The sequence below is a fragment of the Carcharhinus amblyrhynchos genome, chromosome 21, assembly GCF_965287045.1.
Source record: "Carcharhinus amblyrhynchos chromosome 21, sCarAmb.v2.hapA, whole genome shotgun sequence".
Classification (NCBI taxonomy): Eukaryota; Metazoa; Chordata; class Chondrichthyes; order Carcharhiniformes; family Carcharhinidae; genus Carcharhinus; species Carcharhinus amblyrhynchos.
Window position 1 is genome coordinate 23798587 of NC_137344.1, and position 17993 is coordinate 23816579.

The following is a 17993-nucleotide window of genomic DNA, read 5'->3' on the forward strand; positions in this document are numbered from 1 at the left end:
TGCAAACAAATAAAACAAGAACACAATTGCTGCTAACTGCTTAGTTTTTTTTTAAAGAAAGCCTGTTGCTTTTCTTTGAATCTGGTTACTTATGGATGCTGGCCATGTATTTATTCAATATCCATTTGTTACTATAAATGGGCTATTGGTGCCAACATAATGAATGTCATTTATTTGTGAGCTTCGGTTAAGTGACTTTTGAAGTTAAATTTAGACCAGGCATTGCAGCCCAATGGTGTGGCCTATGTTTCAGTTTAAAGTTAACAGTAACAAAAAAATCAGAAGCATTTTAAAGGTATATAATTTCACTTCTCCTGTAAACATTGATGTAAGCACCTCTCACACCCAGTTCAACCTTCTTGCTATTGGTCTCATGACGGGTTGCTAAACTGCAGCTTGTTGTCTTTGAGATTATTGCCATGGTGACTTGATCCATTGGATGCAGCATAATAGCACTCCCAGCTGATTGAGCATGCTAACGCACTAATAGTGTGCGTAACAGAAAGCCAGGAAACACTAACAAAGCTATTGCTTAAATATAAGTGATAGGAATCTTGCAAACATAAAGATGCACGATTCCTCAGATGCTCTGATAGAAGAGTACATAAAAGCTAAGGCTACATTCAGTTTTAGACGCGAAAGATGATTGATTTTCTCGGGAGTGAGGACGGGGATGGTTCCTGATTTTTCCATTGTAACTTAGGCAGAAAGGCCATGGAAATTTTCAAGAATAGTGTCAACCTTAGAGTAAAGTGTTAAACACCAGAAGAACATAATGCTGACGTAATGACATGTGGCTAAGTAACAGAGATCTGGAGGGAGGAGAACGCTAGCCTCATGCAGAGTTCCTAAGATATACAGGGAGCTGTAACCTAACAATAATGGTTTTAACAAACTAGTCTGAAACTACTTAGGGAAAATAGACAAACCCTGAAAAATCCCATCGAGACCCTGAACACTCAACAAAGCATGAATGACATGAAAACTTAGGCCCCAATCATCCAGATTAGACAATTAGATGTAGGTTAGAGACCCACTATTCAATCTGCCCAATTTTAAATCATTTGCTGTCATCATTATAGCGAATGGCAAAGTCACCAGTCTGTTAACTGTACTGTTCATTCTATGGGTGGACATACAATGGCACAATGGTTAGCACTGTTGGCTCAAAGCGCCAAGGGCCCAGTTCGATTCCCAGCTTGGGTCACTGTGCGAAGCTTGCACTTTTTCCCTGTGTCTGCATGGGTTTCCTCCTGGTGCTCCAGTTTCCTCTCTCAATCCAACAGGTGTGCTGGTTAGGTGCATTGGCCATGCTAAATTCTCCCTCAGTATACCTTAACAGGCTAGAGTGTGGTGACTGGGGCATTCGCACAATAACTTCATTGCGGTGTTAGGCCTACTTGTGACACTAATAAATAAACTTAAACTTAATAAACTTAAGGGGGTTCAGTGTGTGAGAAATATGAGAAGGTCAGAATAAAAGAGCACTGAGTTCCAGCACCACCTCCCAGTACAATAGTTCAGATACAGTTAGCGATGGGAGTGATTAATGGATTATAATAGGAACACTTTGAAGAAGGGAGAAAAATGTTCTGGTCAGGGTTGTAAACAAAAACAGTAGATTTGTATAAACCGTCCAGCGGGCAAATGGTGCTCTTGTGCCTGCTGTATATATTACGGATATTAAAAAGACAAAATCTAACAGAAGTTATAAGTACAATGGGATAGAACTTCCACTTGGTTGGCCCTGAGTTAAACAGTACAAATGATTGTGGAATTTTAAATGCAAATTATGTTCAGCACAAGATTTCTGCAATCCTTTGTGCCAGTTTGAAAGAAAATTGTGTTCGAAGACACGCCATCCACAAAACTGGCTACGATCCTGTGGTGAATTAATAATGATGTAGAAATGCCAGCGTTGGACTGGGGTAAACACAGTAAGAAGTCTCACAACACCAGGTTTAAGTCCAACTAGTTTATTTGATAGTAATCCCACAAGCTTTCGGAAACGGTGTTCCTTCATCAGGTGTGTGAACCTTCCTTCCACACACCTGATGAAGGAACACTGTTTCCGAAAGCTTGTGGGATTACTATCAAATAAACTAGTTGGACTTAAACCTGGTGTTGTGAGACTTCTTACTATGAATTAATCACTCATGGGAGCTTTTGCTAATTGTCTCCGTTTACGGATGTGCTGGCTTTAAAGATTACATTGGTACACTTGACTGAGAGGATCAGAATAGGAACGCATCACAAATTTTTGAAGGTTTTTTTTTAAAATTCATGAGGAAATTGACCATAGCTCCCCCAAGATAACACATGGTCCTGTATATTTTTTTAAGTCATTTTCAGTGATTTAAAATTGAGTTAGTCACAAGTGAGGGATTGACACTGTGATTAACAAATAATTTTTTGTGATAAACTAATTTTACAATCAGATCTCCCTGTCGCTTTGAATATAACACGTTAAGTACAGTTATTTGTTTTGCTCTATTTGAAATAATTATTTTCATTATTCTATCTCAGAAATTTAAAACAGTTTCTAATTTGTAGTCATAATTGACAGCTATTTGCAAGCAATTTGGAAGGGAATGGATCAAATTATACCAGAAGCATAACAATTTGATTAATTTCCCTCAACATCAATTGACGTAACCACTGTGAAGTGTATCTGTATTTAACGGTTTAGCTGCCTAAAGATCACAATCAAAGGGGAAAATAAGGGAATTTAAAAAGCCTTCAAATCTGAAGATTTCCAGGACTCGGGTAACGTTGCATTCACCCTAGAAACTGGGCTCATTTCCTAATGAGATTTGAAGACGAAAGCATTGTCCCTGATGAAGGGCACAGGGGATCAATGTTGTAACAGGATTATCCTTTCATTGACTGAAATTTGGTATCAAGCTGGGCAGGAGAGATGAAGCTCTCGGTAAAGAAGAGCTTTCTATATAGGATTTAGAACACCACTATTCTTAAGTTGATGGCATGGTGGCACTGTGGTGAGCACTGCTGCCTCACAGTGCCAGGGACCTGGGTTCAATTCCAGTCTTGGGTGACTGTTTGTGTGGAGTTTGCACATTCTCCCCGTGTCTGTATGGGTTTCCTCTGGGTGCTTTGGTTTTCTCTCACACTCTTTAGATGTGCGGGTTAGGTTGATTGGCCATGGTACATTGCCCCTTCGTGTCAGGAGGTTACGGGGATAGGGCCTGAGTGGGATTGATGACATTGCAGACTTGATGAGTCACGTGGCCTCTTTTTGCACTATGATTCTATGTTATATTCAAAGAGACAGGGAAATGCTCTTGCAAAATTATCAGCTGGCAAAGGGTTAAGAGGACACTAAACTCCAATGGTAGATATTCTATTATCTTCTATTACCCTTCTTTCTTTCATTTGGATTCTTGGCAATGCTTTGCAATCATTATCCCCCGACTGGGCAACTCTCTATTCATTTGTTTAACGCATTTGGGGCATCATGAATGCAATTTGTACAAAGAATTATGGGCAGCTAATTTTAACGAAAATTTGAAGTCATTGTAGAAATCGCAATCACTAGGGTGTCAAAACTCAATCAGATAATGTTTTCTGGGCACTAGATTGAAAAGCAAGATTTCTAGGGTGATAATCTCTAGACTGCTCCCTGTGGCAGGCAACATTCTGACAAATGAGCAGGATGCACAATGATAGAGTTCATATTCTTGGGACTTTGCGAAAGGTTTGCAATCAGGACAGTTGAAAGGTTGACTTCAGCCAGAACTGAAATGATACCAATACTTGCCTGGTAGTATTACTGCTAGACTATTAATCCAGAAACTCAGCTAACATTCTGGGGACCCAGGTTTGAATCACGCCACGGCAGATGATGGAACTGGAATTCAATTAAAATAAATCTGGAATTAAGAATCTACTGATAACCATGAAACAATTGTCGAATGTCAGAAAAACCCATCTGACTCACTAATGTCCTTTAGGGAAGGAAATCTGCCGTCCTTACCCAGTCTGGCCTACATGTGACTCCAGGGCCACAGCAATGTAATTGATTTTCAACTGGCTTCAGGCAACTAGGGCTGGGCAATAATTGCTGACCAACCGACGATGCTCATGTCCCATGAATGAACAAAAAAAAACTCCTCATGAAGAGGATAAAGAGAGCAACAAAAGGAAGAGGGATTGAAACTAATGGTAGGGGAGGGGATTGGTTGAGGAGTAAATAATGTCTAGGTTTTGAACTACAGTTTGGGTAGCAGAATTGGGAAAGGTCTTGGAAATGATGCATGAGCCTTTGCTAGAGTAAAGAGTGAGAAAATATGGGCAGAGAAGAAAGAGGTTATGCCATAGAGAGAAAATTGCTGTTGTAGAAGTGATGAATAAAGGAGAAGTAATGAGAAAGGCAGGAAAAGGAATATGGCTTAACATTGCAAAAAAAAAGTCTGAATTATAAGTTATGTATGGGAAAACGCAGAGAAAACTAAATTTGGCAGTTAGAATTATTAATATTTATAAAGTTCAGCTTGAGATTGCCAGAAGGAAAAAGCCGCTCAGACAAGTATTCTTATTTTCCTATTTTACTGTTCTTTCCTTCTGTATTGGACAACCTGGGATATTAATATTCCCAGTTCCTACTTTTTCAGAAGATGGGGAAGCAAGAAGTGCGTGGGGTGGTCGTCTTAGTTAAGGGTTCAATCACAACACCGGAATTTAATTGGTTTAGGTGCAGAGGCACTTCCCGCTCAGAAAGGACAGGAGGACTAGAGGGCACAGCCTCAAGATAAAGGGGGGGGCGGTTTAGAACGGAGTTGAGGAGGAACTTCTTCACTCAAAGGGTGGTGAATCTCTGGAATTCTTTGCCCATTGAAGTGGTGGAGGCTGCCTCGCTAAATATATTTAAGACACGGGTTGATAGGTTTTTGATAGGCAAGGGGATTAAGGGTTATGGGGAGAGGGCGGGAATGTGGAACTGAGACACGACAGATCAGCCATGATCTTATTGAATGGCGGGGCAGGCTCGAGGGGCTAGATGGCCTACTCCTGCTCCTATTTCTTATGTTCTTACACAAAGTTAGTATCGCACAGGTTTAGTTATATAATTCTTGAAATGCGTTACAGCTAGGCCATTTAAAGAGTGAAGATGAGACAGTTCTGAGAGACATGCAAGAATAATAGGGCAATGAAATTGGGTATCTCTAACTATCCTAAGGTGGACTGGAATAGAATGAACGCATGTGGGGAATGATTTTAGGGTTCATTCAGCACTGCTTCCTAAATTGATACATTTCTAATCAAACAGGGTAAGAAAAGTTTTGTATTTCTGGAAATGAAGTGAGGTAAATAACTGATATCGGACAGGGACAACACTAATAAGTGGTGGGTGCAGGGCGGGGGTGAAGAGAATTATACTTCATAGGTAGCTCAATATTGAAGACGTCAGAAGTGGAATATAATATCTAATTCATAGTGGAATGTATTCCTTATCCCAAGGTTTCGTTGTTCATTGTATTTATACAATCAACGACATAAAAAGAACAACAGTTTTGAATGTAGTGTAATCCAACACATACAGTGCTATCCACATTCCTTTCACCAGCTTGTTATTAATTCCTGGCTCTGTGTCACATATTTGTCTTGGCTGCCACTGTTTAGTTATCAATAGATGAATACAAGAATTGTTATCTAAATCCATGAACTGGTGGCACAGTGGTTAGCACTGTTGCCTCTCAGCACCAAGGAGCTGGGTTCAATTCCGGCCTTGGGTCACTGCTTTATGGAGTTTGCACATTCTCCCCGTGTCTGCGTGGGTTTCCTCCGGGTGCTCCGGTTTCCTCTTACAGTCCAAAAATGTGTGGGTTAGGTTGATTGGATGTGCTAAATTAACCCTCGTGTCTGGGGATTAACCAGATAAATTTGTGGGGTTACAAGAAAGGGGCTTGAATGGGATTGTGGTTGGCACAGAGCCAATGGGCTGAATGGCCTCCTCCTTGCACTGTAAGGATTCTATGGTTTATAGTATTGTAAATTTTTCTTACTGGTTTACAAGAGAAAGGAAATCAAGCAACAATATTTATTTCAGCATAAATTTGAATAATGAAATGAATATAATGAATCTATTTTACAAATTAATTTTCTTTCTTTCCTGTATTTAATATCCTCATTTCTGCTCATGCTAAAAAACAGAGCCATGAGCAGAGGAAAACACATTGCTTAATGGCTCAGATTATTCTGTAATATTAAAATATTAATCACACTCATTTTCGCTCTGCATATAATCTTAGCTAACTGAAAATGTATTTCTGATACTTTTAGATGAATGGAGTTGTGTTAATTTTCTGAGCAACAATATGGATGGTCAATAATGAATAACAGCTCTGAAGAAGAGTCATACGAACTTGACATATTAATTCCGTTTCTCTCGCCAGTTTTTCCAGAATTGTCTGTTTTTATTTCAGACTTCTTGCATCAGCAGTATTTTGCTTTTATTATATGGTTGGTCAAGACTGGAAAGACTGTGACTGGAAAGAGGTTGAGTGGCATTTCTGATTGAAATATGAAACACATGGAGCTGCTGTAATTCTGAAGTTTGATATGTCGGTCAATGGTTCCCTCTGTTTGTGTAGGTGTATGGTTGCGTAGAACATACTGAACAAGGAATAAACATGCCCCACATAACAGATGCATTGTTAATAGGCAAACACAGCAAAGAGAAACTATATAGAAACACACATAGAAAATAGAAGCCGGAGTAGGCCATTTGGCCCTTCAAGCCTGCTCCACCATTCATTTTGATCACAGCTGATCATCAGATTCAATATCCTGATCTCACCTTCCCCTTTATGCCTCTTGATCCCTTTAGCTCCAAGAGCTATATCTAATTTCTTCTTGAAATCAGACAACGTTTTGACCTCAACTGCTTTCTGTGGTGATGAATTCCACACATTCACCACATTCTGGGTGAAGAAATTTCTCCAGAAATTTCGCCAGAGGTTGGCGGGATTGAGGGGACGGGTCGGGAGGAGGTTGGTGGGATGGGAAGGAGGGATGGGGAGGAGACTGGAGTGTGGGTGACGGGTTTGGGAAGGTGGGGAGGTTGAAGAAGTGGAGATGGAGGTTTGGGATGATGAGGAAAGGGCTATTAGGAGAGTGGGCATGTTGGGACGTTGGGACGAGTGTGTAAAGGTGGTTGGAGAGGATTGGGCTGGAGGTAGAGTCTGGGGGAGTGGGTGAGCAGGGAGTATGGGAGACTGTGGGTAGTGTAGGTTGTTGAATGGAAATGTGGGAAAGAGGTTGGTAAAAGTGGGGGCACTGACATTTTTTCCTTAAAAACCATAATTTTACTAACTTTGGGGGACTCAAATGATTAATACATAAGAAAACAAGGTAATAGTAGATGTAGAATTTATATGGCCAACACATTTTCTTAGCGCTCCAGCATCTGAAGATTTGGCACTCCTGTTCATGTCCCACAACTTTCTGGTCATTAATTTTAAAGACTGTGAGGAGGTGCACACCCAAATTCCCAGTGGAACGCTCGATAGCAAAGCTCTGTGTCAGGAAGATGAGTTGAGAAAGTTATCCCTGTTGTACAAATCTTTCTAATCGAGATTATAGCACATCTAAACTTTTACTACACTTTGCCCTTTCCTCCCAATTTCAGATTTGCCTCTTGGTGCAATCGTGTTCAGTGATGGTCAAAATTATTTCTGTGAGCTTTTCCACTGCAAATGTGCCATTAAACAGAACATAATCAAAGACAAAGTTCTCAAGTATTCTCCAGAATAATCAAATACTGTGACAGAGAAAAAACATGTACAATAGTGGAATGATTTGCTGTTCCCCCTGACCTCCTTCAGCTAATGTCCCAGCACCCATATTATGGGGAAAGGTAGAATTAGTGGAATGAAGTACATTAGGTACATGATTTGGAACTGCCTCTTTAGCTGGATGTGATAAGAATTGGTGCCCAGCTTTCTGATTTAGATAATTTGATGTAAATCTTCCACCTAACATGGTCATCATGGTCTAAATAAGAAAGGCGCATTGATGAGACTGCATCTGGAGTATTGCATACAGTATTGGTCCCATTATTTAAGGAGGGTTATAAATACATTGGAAGCAATTCACAGATGGTTTACTGAACTAATACCTGGAATAGGAAGGTTGTCTTCTGAGGCAAGATTGTACAGGCTGGACTTGTATCCGTTGGAGCTTGGAAGAGTGAGAGGCAATTCGAATGAAGCATTCCTGAGGGTCTTGACAGGGCAGATGTAGGAAGTATGTTTCATCTTGAGGGATAATCTAGAACTATGGGGACCTTTGTTTAAAAATAACCCATTTAAGACTCTTTCTCAAATGATGTTAGAAGAAGAATCATTGAGTATTTTTAAGGCAAGATAGATTTTGCTAAGCTAGGGAGTGAAAGGTTAGCGGGGGTAGGCAGAAATGTGGTGTTGAAGTTACAATCAGATCAGCCATTATCTTATTGAATGGTGGAACAGGCACAAGGAGATGTGTGGCCTACTTCTGCTCCTAATTCATATGTGCAGTGTATAAATTAGTAAAGAAATTTGTTTACTTTGTTGCACTGTCCTCAAATATATCATTCATTTTTGTTAATGTTGTGCTTGCTGAAGTTTATTATACAGTTGCTCCTTTCCTCAATGCAAAAAATAATTCAAAAAGAGTGATATGTGTCTCTAACCATAGCTGACAGTCTTTTCCTAGAGGCAAAGCTTTAAAGTCCAAAGTTTTGCCAATCACAATTTAGATAAATGGTTTTTTTAAAGAAGAAAATGTTTCTCCAGATCTCCACAGGTGATTATCTGGAGCAAAGCACCGAATTGGATAGTGAAGCAGGTCGCCATCTAACAGACAAACCTACACTGCCAGCCTGGCACCATTCTTATAGGAGCTCCTTTATCATATATCAGCCTGTCACTGTTGCCTTGTTCTCTTTAATGTGTTGTACACAGCATAGGCACCCAAACTTCTGCCCGTTAACAAGTAACAGCATGATGTAGAGTGCGCAAGAAACAATACTTTTCACTGTATATTAATACACGTGACAATGATAAATCAAATCAAATTGATTGCACAGTAGTGAGCACTGCTGCCTCACAGCGCCAGGGACCCAAGTTCAATTCCAGCCTTGGGTCACTATCTGTGTGAAATTTGCGCATTCTCCCCAAGTCTGTGTGGGTTTCCTCCTGGTGCTTCAGTTTCCTCCCACAGCCCAAAGATGTGCAGGTTAAGGTGCTTGGCCATGGTAAATTGCCCCTTTGGTGTCAGGGGGACTGGCAAGGTTAATGCATGGGGTTACGATGATGGGGCCTGGGTGGGATTGTTGTTGGTGTGGGCTCAATGGGCCAAATTGCCTCCTTCTGCGCCGGAGGGATTCTATGAACTTGGCATCAAGTAATCAATTTCTACAGACCTTTTCAAAGTGACGCAGTCAGAGGAAATGCTCCAACCTGCTCTGTGCTAAGTCAAACTTGGCTGCCCAGATTAAAACTAAAGCTAAACCTGTGCACTCAAATGAATGAAGCTTCGTTGTCTGTAGAGTGTTTCTGCCACACCATCCTTCCACCAGTTTTGGATGACACAATCACCCTTTTAGCATTTAGCATATGGAGCAGTTTTGGCAATTTCCATCTGTAGGGCGTAATATTTACCAGCTGAGGATTTTGCACATCACGCAGACTGGCATTTCCTGTTGCTGGCAGTAGAATGGCTACGAGATCACTGGTGGGATCTGATGCAGTGGACGAGCAGATGGTGCAGAACGGGAGCCAAAGTTTGCTAATTTTGCCATCACAAAACTTCCTCTTGTTTCTCCTTTAAAGCCAAGTGCAAAGAAATTCTGAACACCTGCAATTTTTTTTTCTCAAATTCTCACTACTTTCTTTTCCTTCACAGATTTATAATGAAATGATACGAGATCTACTTAACCCCTCATCTGGCTTCCTAGATCTCCGAGAGGACTCCAAGGGTGGGATCCAAATTGCCGGAATTACTGAAGTGTCAACTATTAATGCCAAAGAGGTAACGTGCAAACGTTTACCATTACGTTTTTGCTAGTAACACAAACATATTCCTTAAACCATATCTGATAGGAATGGAAAACTGTTGTAAATTATTCACTATTTCGGCACTACCATTTAACTTGATGTTTCATTCATCCTAATGAAACTGGAAAAAAATGAATCCTCAAAGTAGCAATAGTGTGCGCGCACAGTTTATACGTTTGTGAGGCAGGGGACAGCTGAAAAGACCACAGCAAGAATATACTGAAGGATGGTAAAAGTGTAGAGATTGAGGATGAATCATCTGAAGGTCTTAAAGAGCGTATTGCTCTCGTTGGCACACTTGGAAGTATCAAATGTATGAACTGGAAAGTCAAGAAAGATTTTTCCGATCTGCAGCTGGAAATTGCAAATACCTAACAATTAACAAACAACTAAACTTTAGCTGAGCTCGGGACCTAGTTAGACACAAGGGTTTTTTAAAAAATTCTTTCATGGGATGTGGGCACCGCTGGTTAGGCCACATTTATTGCCCATTCCCAATTGCCCCTTGATAAGATAGTGGGGAGAAGCCCTCTTAAAAGTGCTGCAATCCATGTGGTGCAGATGTAGATGGGGTGTTAATTATACTATTAGGATGAATAAGTATCCTTATATGGGTGGCACGGTGGCGTAGTGGTTAGCACTGTTGTCTCACAGCACCAGGGACCCAGGTTCGATTCCAGCCTCGTGTCACTGTCTGTATGAAGTTTGCACATTTTCCCCGTGCCTGCGTGAGCTTCCTCCAGGTGCTCCGGTTTCCTCCTACAGTCCAAAGATGGGCTGGTTAGGCTGATTGGCCATACTGAATTGTTCCTTAGTGTCAGGGAAATTAGGAGGGTAAATATGTGGGGTTATGAGGATGAGACACTGTAAATTCTAAGTGAAGGACAGTTTATAATGAAGTACTTTGAGTATGTATAAATAGGGACATGGACGCAATGGGGACTGGGATGCATCATCACCCCAGCGAATTATATTTTGGTTTAGTTAGTTAAGTTTCTTTGGTATTTCGTTTTATTATTGTGCCTCACCTGGGGATGTTACCCCTGGTCATTTTTGTTTAATCTATTGATATTTTTGTTCCATCTAAAGGAGTATAAGTAGGGGACAGCTGTGACACTGGGTATGTGAGGAGAGCTATGAGACTGAACAGTGTCAATAAACTCCCTCGGTAAGAAACAGTTCTGTGTCATTTTGAGCATCAGCAATCAGCTTGCAATTTATAAACCGTAAACGCACCCACAGTGATGGTAGGAAGGGAGTTTCAGGACTTTGAACCAACAACAGTGATGGACAGCAATATAATTCCAAGTCAGGATGATGTATGACTTGGAGGGGAATTTGCAGGTCATTGTGTGCTGCATCTGCTGCCTTTATCTTTCTGTGTGATAGAGATTGTGGGTTTGGAAGGTGTTGGCAGAGGAGCCTTGGTGAGATCCTGCAGTGTATCTTATAGATGTTAAACACTGTTGTCACTGTGCGTCAATGGTGAACAGAGCAAATCTTTAAGGTGGCGGATGTGGTGCAAGGCTGCTTTGTCCCGGATGGTTTCTTGAATGTTGTTGGAACTACAATTATCTAGGGAAATGGAAGATATTCCATCACACTCCTGACTTTTGCCTTGTAGATGGTGGACAAGCTTTGGAGAGTCAGAAGATGAGTTACTCACTGCACAATTCCAAGCCTCTAACCTGCCCTTGTAGCCACAGCATTTATGTGTGAGGTCCAGTTCAGTTTCTGGTCAATGGGAACTCTCATGATGTTGATAGTGGGGGATTCAGCGATGGTAATTGTAATATTGGGGGCTATGGGTTTTAAACAAAGATAAAATATATGGTTTGCACATGTAGATTCAAAGTAACAACAGTTTACTTAAAAAGATTTCTCTGCACAGGACAGAAAATAAAACTAAGCCAAAGCCGATAAAATACCCCAGTGATATCATCATCAAATCATGTGGCCAGCTCTTAAAGCAATCATGCAATCACTTAAATATACAACTTTAATGCCGTTGAATGAGAAGGGAATATGCTTTGATTTTCTCTTGTTGGATATTTTGTGGTGTGCATATTACTTGTCATTTATCAACCCAAGTTTGAATATTGCCCAGGTCTTGCTGCAAATGGGTACAAACTGCTGCAGTATCTGAGGAGTCATGGTAGTGCTGACCATTGTGCAATAATCAGCAGGTATACAGTATAGCTTCTGATCTAATGGTGGAGGGATGGTCATTGATGAAGCAGCTGAGGGTGTTTTTGCCTAGGACACTACACTAAGGAACTCCCTCAGTAATGTCTCAGAACTGAGATGGTTGAACTCTAACAACCACAATCATCTTCATTTGTGTTTGGTATGATTCAAAACAGTGGAGAGCTTTCCCCCCCGATCCACACTGACTCCAGTTTTTCTAGGGCTTCTTGATGCCAAAATTGGTTAAATGGTGCTTTGCTGTCAGGGGAACTCACTCTTGCCTCACCTTTTGAGTTCAGTGCTTTTGTCCATATTAGGTCAAAGGCCGTAATGAGGTCAGGAAATGAATGGCCCTGGCAGGACCCAGCCTAAGTGTCAGTGAGCATGGTTATTGCCAAGGAGGTGTTGCTTCTTAGCAAAGTCAGCAATACCTTCCATCACTTTGCTGACGATTGAGAGTAGACTGATTGGAGATAATTGGCCATGTTGGATTTGGCCTGTTTTTTGTGTACGGAACATAGTTGGATAGTCTTTCATGTTGGTAGCTTGATGCCAGATAACTAGTTCTGAAGCACAGGTCTTTAATACTATTGCTGGAATATTGTCAGGCCCTGTAGCCTTTGCAGTATCTAGTGCCTTTAGCCATTTCTCAATGTCACATAGAGTGTATCGAATTGGCGGAATACCTGTGGATTTGGTGGAAGAGGCTGAGGACTTATCAGCACACTTGGCTAAAGATGATTGCAAATGCTTTAACATTGTCTTTTGCATTGATATGTTTGGTTCCCCTATCACTGAGAATGAGGCTATTTGTGGAGCCGCCTCCATTTACCTAATTGTCTGCCATCATTCATGACTAAATGTGGCTGGACTGCAGAGTTTAGGTTTAATCTGTTGACTGTGAGATCACTTGGCTCTGTCTATTGCATTCTGTTTCTGCTGTTCGACATGCAATTAGTTTAGTGTCATAGCCTTTATTGACAGTTCAGTTTTAGATATGGCTGGTGTTGCTCCTGGCATATCCTCCTGCACTCCTCATTGAATCTGAGTTGATCATACAGTTGATGGTAATGGTGGAGTGAGGAATATGCCAGGCCATGAGATTACAGGTTGTAGTTTATACAGATCTGCTTCTGCTTATAGCCAGTTTATATCTAGTGGATGTCCAGTTTTGAGTTGCTGGATCTGTTTGAGATCTATCCAATTTGGCATGGTGCCACACAACACAGTGGAGGGTATCCTCAACATGAAGACAAGACTCTGTCTCCACAAATACTATATATCGACCATTCCTACCAATACTGTCAAGGACGAGGTCAAGCATACTTTTGCCTCTTGTTGGTTTCCTGACTATCTGCTACAGACCCATTCTGGCAGCGATGTCCTTTTGGACTCCGCCAGTAATGGTGGCACCAAACCACTTATGATGACAGATATTGAAATCCCCTACCAAGAGCCTGTTCCATGTCCATGTCACCCTCAGTGCTTCCGCCAACTGGTGCTCAACAAGGAGGAATACTGATGCATCCACTTGGGGAAGGTGGGAGGCGATATCTAGCAGGAGGTTTCCTTGCTCATGTTTGACTTGATGCAATGAGACTTCATGGAACCCGGAGTCAATGATGAGGACTCCAAAAGCAATTCTCTCCTAAAGCAATTCCCACCACCTCAGTTGGGCCTATCCTGTTGGACAGGACATGCCAGGGATTGTGATGGAGGTGTCTGGGACATTGCCTGTAATATGTGACTCCACGTCAGGCTGTTACTTGACTTAGCAGAAGCCCTCAGATGTTTGTAAGGAGGGCTTTGCAGGGTCAACAGGGCTGCGTTCTCCATTGTTATTTCTGGTGACTAGGTCAATGTTGGCTGGCCAATCTGGATTCATTCTTTGTTTTTGACTTTGTCGTGGTTTGATATAACTGAGCGGTTTGCTAGGCCATATCAGAGGGCAGCTAAGAGTCAACCACATTGCTGTGAGTCATGTAGGCCGGACCAGGTTAAGACAACAGGTTTCCTTCTCTGAAAGGACATTGGTGAGCCAGATGGGATTTTATGGCAATCCACAATGGTTTCATGGTCAATGCTACCCAGACCAGTTTTTTTTAAATTCCAGATTAATTAATTGAATTTAAGTTCCAACAGTTGCCTTGCGGAGATTTCAATCTGTGTCTTCAGGGCATTTCCCTGGGCCTCTGGATTACTAGTCCGGTGACATTACCACTACGCCACCCCCTCCACCACAAGAATCAAAATATCTTGGATTCTGGAAATCTGAAATAAAAACAGAAATAGCCAGCAGGGCAGGCAGCAGCTGTGGAGAGAGAAGCAGAGTTCATGGACGGTGTTTTCCAGTTCCGGCTGCTGAGGGGTTGAAAATTCTGGCCTAAGGTCAGAAGAATTTTTGCGGGGGCTGGTTTGTCAAGTTTTCTGTCTGGCCTGTGACAATTCCCATGGTGGGCAGGACCAGAAAATCTCACCCATCATTTCAGGCTGATGACTTTTCATCAGAGCTACACCATTCACTCTATTTCCCTCTCCACAGATGCTGCCTAACCCGCTGAGTGTTTCCAGCATCCTCCTTGTTTTTATTACAGGGACTAGCTCAGTGGGCCCTCGAGAGCAGGTGATTAAAACAGCGAAATAACACAACTGTGCCATAGGAGATCAGCTAGTATTCAAAAAAAAATCTCCTCTCCAGCTGGTTAGTGTTGATTGTTTTGCTGAGACATTAATGACACTGTGTAAATTAATTTTATTCAGTGTTTAGTGACATTTTTACTGCATTCGATCTGATAATTTACTGCAGTGAGTTATCATTTGGCATATCTATTGTGCACCGCATTCCAAAAGGGCTTCAGAGCTGAACTGTTTGCATTGATGATTGTGGTAGGAATAGAATTTTACAGTGGGGATGGACTATGTGATACTGCACTTGGTTTATTGTCTGGCAAGAATGCAATAACTCATTCGTAAATGCAATGCTCATCAGTTATTCTTCTTTCTGGTGCATGAACTAAATGGGTGGCACACAAGCCTCCGTGTTATATATATGGTGCATATAAGGTTCAGCTTTGTTTGAATTAAATATGGCTTATAGTATATGCAAAGTAAATTTGATAGTTGTACTGTTGGAATAATTATTTATACTGAGTGGTTTGCTCATTATGAAAATTGTGAAGAATTGTCTAATTAATGGTAGATTTGCTGTATTTGCAAGGTTTGGCAGGTAGAGCCTTGGCTGTCCTCAGTTTTATTTTGTAACAAGTTGCTGTTCTTCAAGGACTCAGATGGATTATTAGTTGGGTGAAATTTCATTATTTACAGTACAAATTGTCAGTTTTTTTTAGTTGTTTCTGCTTTAATACACAGTTTTCTGCAGTGTATAATTTCTTTAGAAATGTTTTACTAATTAAATATATGCTTTGCCTAGAAAATACATCACTGTTTTATAATGTGATCCTGATCTGTGACACTTTTATGTGACCGTTACTGTGTCACATGGAAGTGGGACGTTTTGACCTATCGACTGAGCAGACACAATGCTGTTGGAAGACCAAACATGCAATAAGAATATTAATTAAACATCTATGATTATAGTTTATTATTCTAAAAATTGTTGATTGTGTTACCGAACATTTAACATCAGGAAAGCTATGGATTATGCAAAGTAAACTGTTAAGTTTTAAGTTCATGAGCAAGTACAACTGAATTATGGCATTTGCACCAAAAGTGATTAGGCTAATATATCCTGATACCCATATTATAATCGCAGACAAGACCCCTAAATCTTTGCTAAGATCTGTTTAGGGATTAATTACTCTTTGTAAAATAGACAAAGGTTGAGTTTCAAGACACTTACTCAGTGAATAAAAAGATTCCACGGGTATTAAACATACAAAAATAAACGTTACTATACAAGATCGGAAAGTTAAAAGAATTTACAATATCTGTCTTGTGCACTAACATTCGGAGCCAATTTGAGAAACATATGAATTAACAGGCAGGTTGTGGCCAAACACGCCCAATTGCCCTGTGCAACCAAAACAGATTCCGTGGCTTTCTCAACAACCCACCAGTAATACTGTGGGTCAGCCAATCTTGTTGAAATTCTGTTTCTCTTGTAAGGGATTCCAGTCTTCACCTTAAAATCTCACCTTGGAATCTTTTCCAAAGATTGCTCCAACAGGGATGGCCTCAATGTTGCAGTTTAAATCTTGACTCCTGAGACTCCATTCTCCAGATTCTTGCGTCTGCATCCCAGCACCAACTCATAAGCACAATTTCAGCTGTGCTAAGCAGATTGGAACAATTCCGAAGGGTTACCTTCACTCTGACACCCCCCAGCACAAAGTCACCAACCTTCTGCTGCCTCTTTCGATTGCCAGGACTCATCCTGAACTCTCTTCAATTGCCAGGATTTCTCCTGAGCCCTCATCACACAAAGTCTGCCAACCCTTTTTCTGTTTGGAGCTGCCTTCTCTGCTCTTTGTTCGTCTGAACTGGGACCTCTTGTCCACTGCCTGGGAAACCTCTCCACTGTGGCATTCTGCTCCTGGTTATGGGATTGGGATTTTTTTGCGCCATTTTGTTTTAGGCAAGTGCACCACTGTCAGAATGGCCAATTCCTTTAACCCACTCTTGGCCTGTGCATGTACAAAGCTCCCAGGGCCTGCTGGGGCTTGGAGTTCCTGGTCCCCGCTCCATGAGAAGGTAAGTTCAATCTTATCACACCTACTGAACAGCAACAAGTTCTATTTGTGTAGTACCTGTAACATAGTAAAATACTCAATGGTATTTCACAAGAACAATATCAGACATCATTTCACATTGAGCCACATGGAGATATTAGGACAAGTGACAAAAAGCATGGTCAGATTCAAGACTTAGGGAAGAAAGGGAGAGACAGAGAGAGCTTCAAAGAGAGTAGAGGAGGGAAAACCAGAGCTTTAGGACCAGACAGCGAAAAGCATACTTTTTATTTGTTATGCTTAATATTGCTGTTTTATGAGAATGTGATATTTGTTTAGTGTCATGTGTCACTCGAAGCTGAGATCCTTGGCAGTTTGACATAATTGGTGAGGGTGGATGAGGATATTGTTGGAAGGCTGGTCTGTAAAAATGGATCCCATTCAAAGAAAACTCAAGATTGATGAATATCTTAGTAGGATAGGAACCTGTACTTGGAAAAGTCAACAAAGGAAGGAAGATTTTCCTTGATCAATGTGAGAAAATTGTAAACTCATTCATTAGAAATACAATTGGTGGCACATTGTACAGTAGAAACCAAATGACGACACGTGGTGTCCCAAAGATAAATCAGAACAGCGAGTAATAGATTGTGATCGATAGGATAATCAGTGTCTATAAGCGAATGGGAAGGCAGGAAAAATTGGGCTCTGTTGTGTAATATTGAAAAATTATTTTTGTAATGGCATATAAGGCTCCAATTAACTGCAAGGTAGCAGAGAGGGTTGATGAGAGTAACGTGGTTGATATAGCTTATGTGGACTTCCAAAAGCTGTTTGATGAAATGCAACATAAAAGGCTTGTCAGCAAAGTTAAAACAAATGGAATAAAAGGGAAAGTGGCAGCATGGAAACAAAGTTGACTGAGTAACAAAGAACAGAGAGGAAGTGAATGGTTGTTTTTTGGATTGGAGGAAGATGTACTGTGGGGTCACTATGAAACAACTTTTCTTGACATATATTAATAACCTAGAATTTCAAGACTTGGCAATGATGCAAAACT

General features: G+C 41.0%; 1 protein-coding gene across 1 annotated transcript in view; it reads left to right on the plus strand.

Annotated features, from left to right (window-relative positions):
• kif19 (kinesin family member 19) overlaps positions 1–17993 on the plus strand; it is a 191524-nt gene that overhangs the window by 120382 nt on the left and 53149 nt on the right. Inside the window, exon 6 of the mRNA XM_080208830.1 lies at positions 9907–10032. Coding sequence (XP_080064956.1) covers positions 9907–10032 — 126 coding nt within the window. The remainder of the gene's footprint in view (positions 1–9906; positions 10033–17993) is intronic.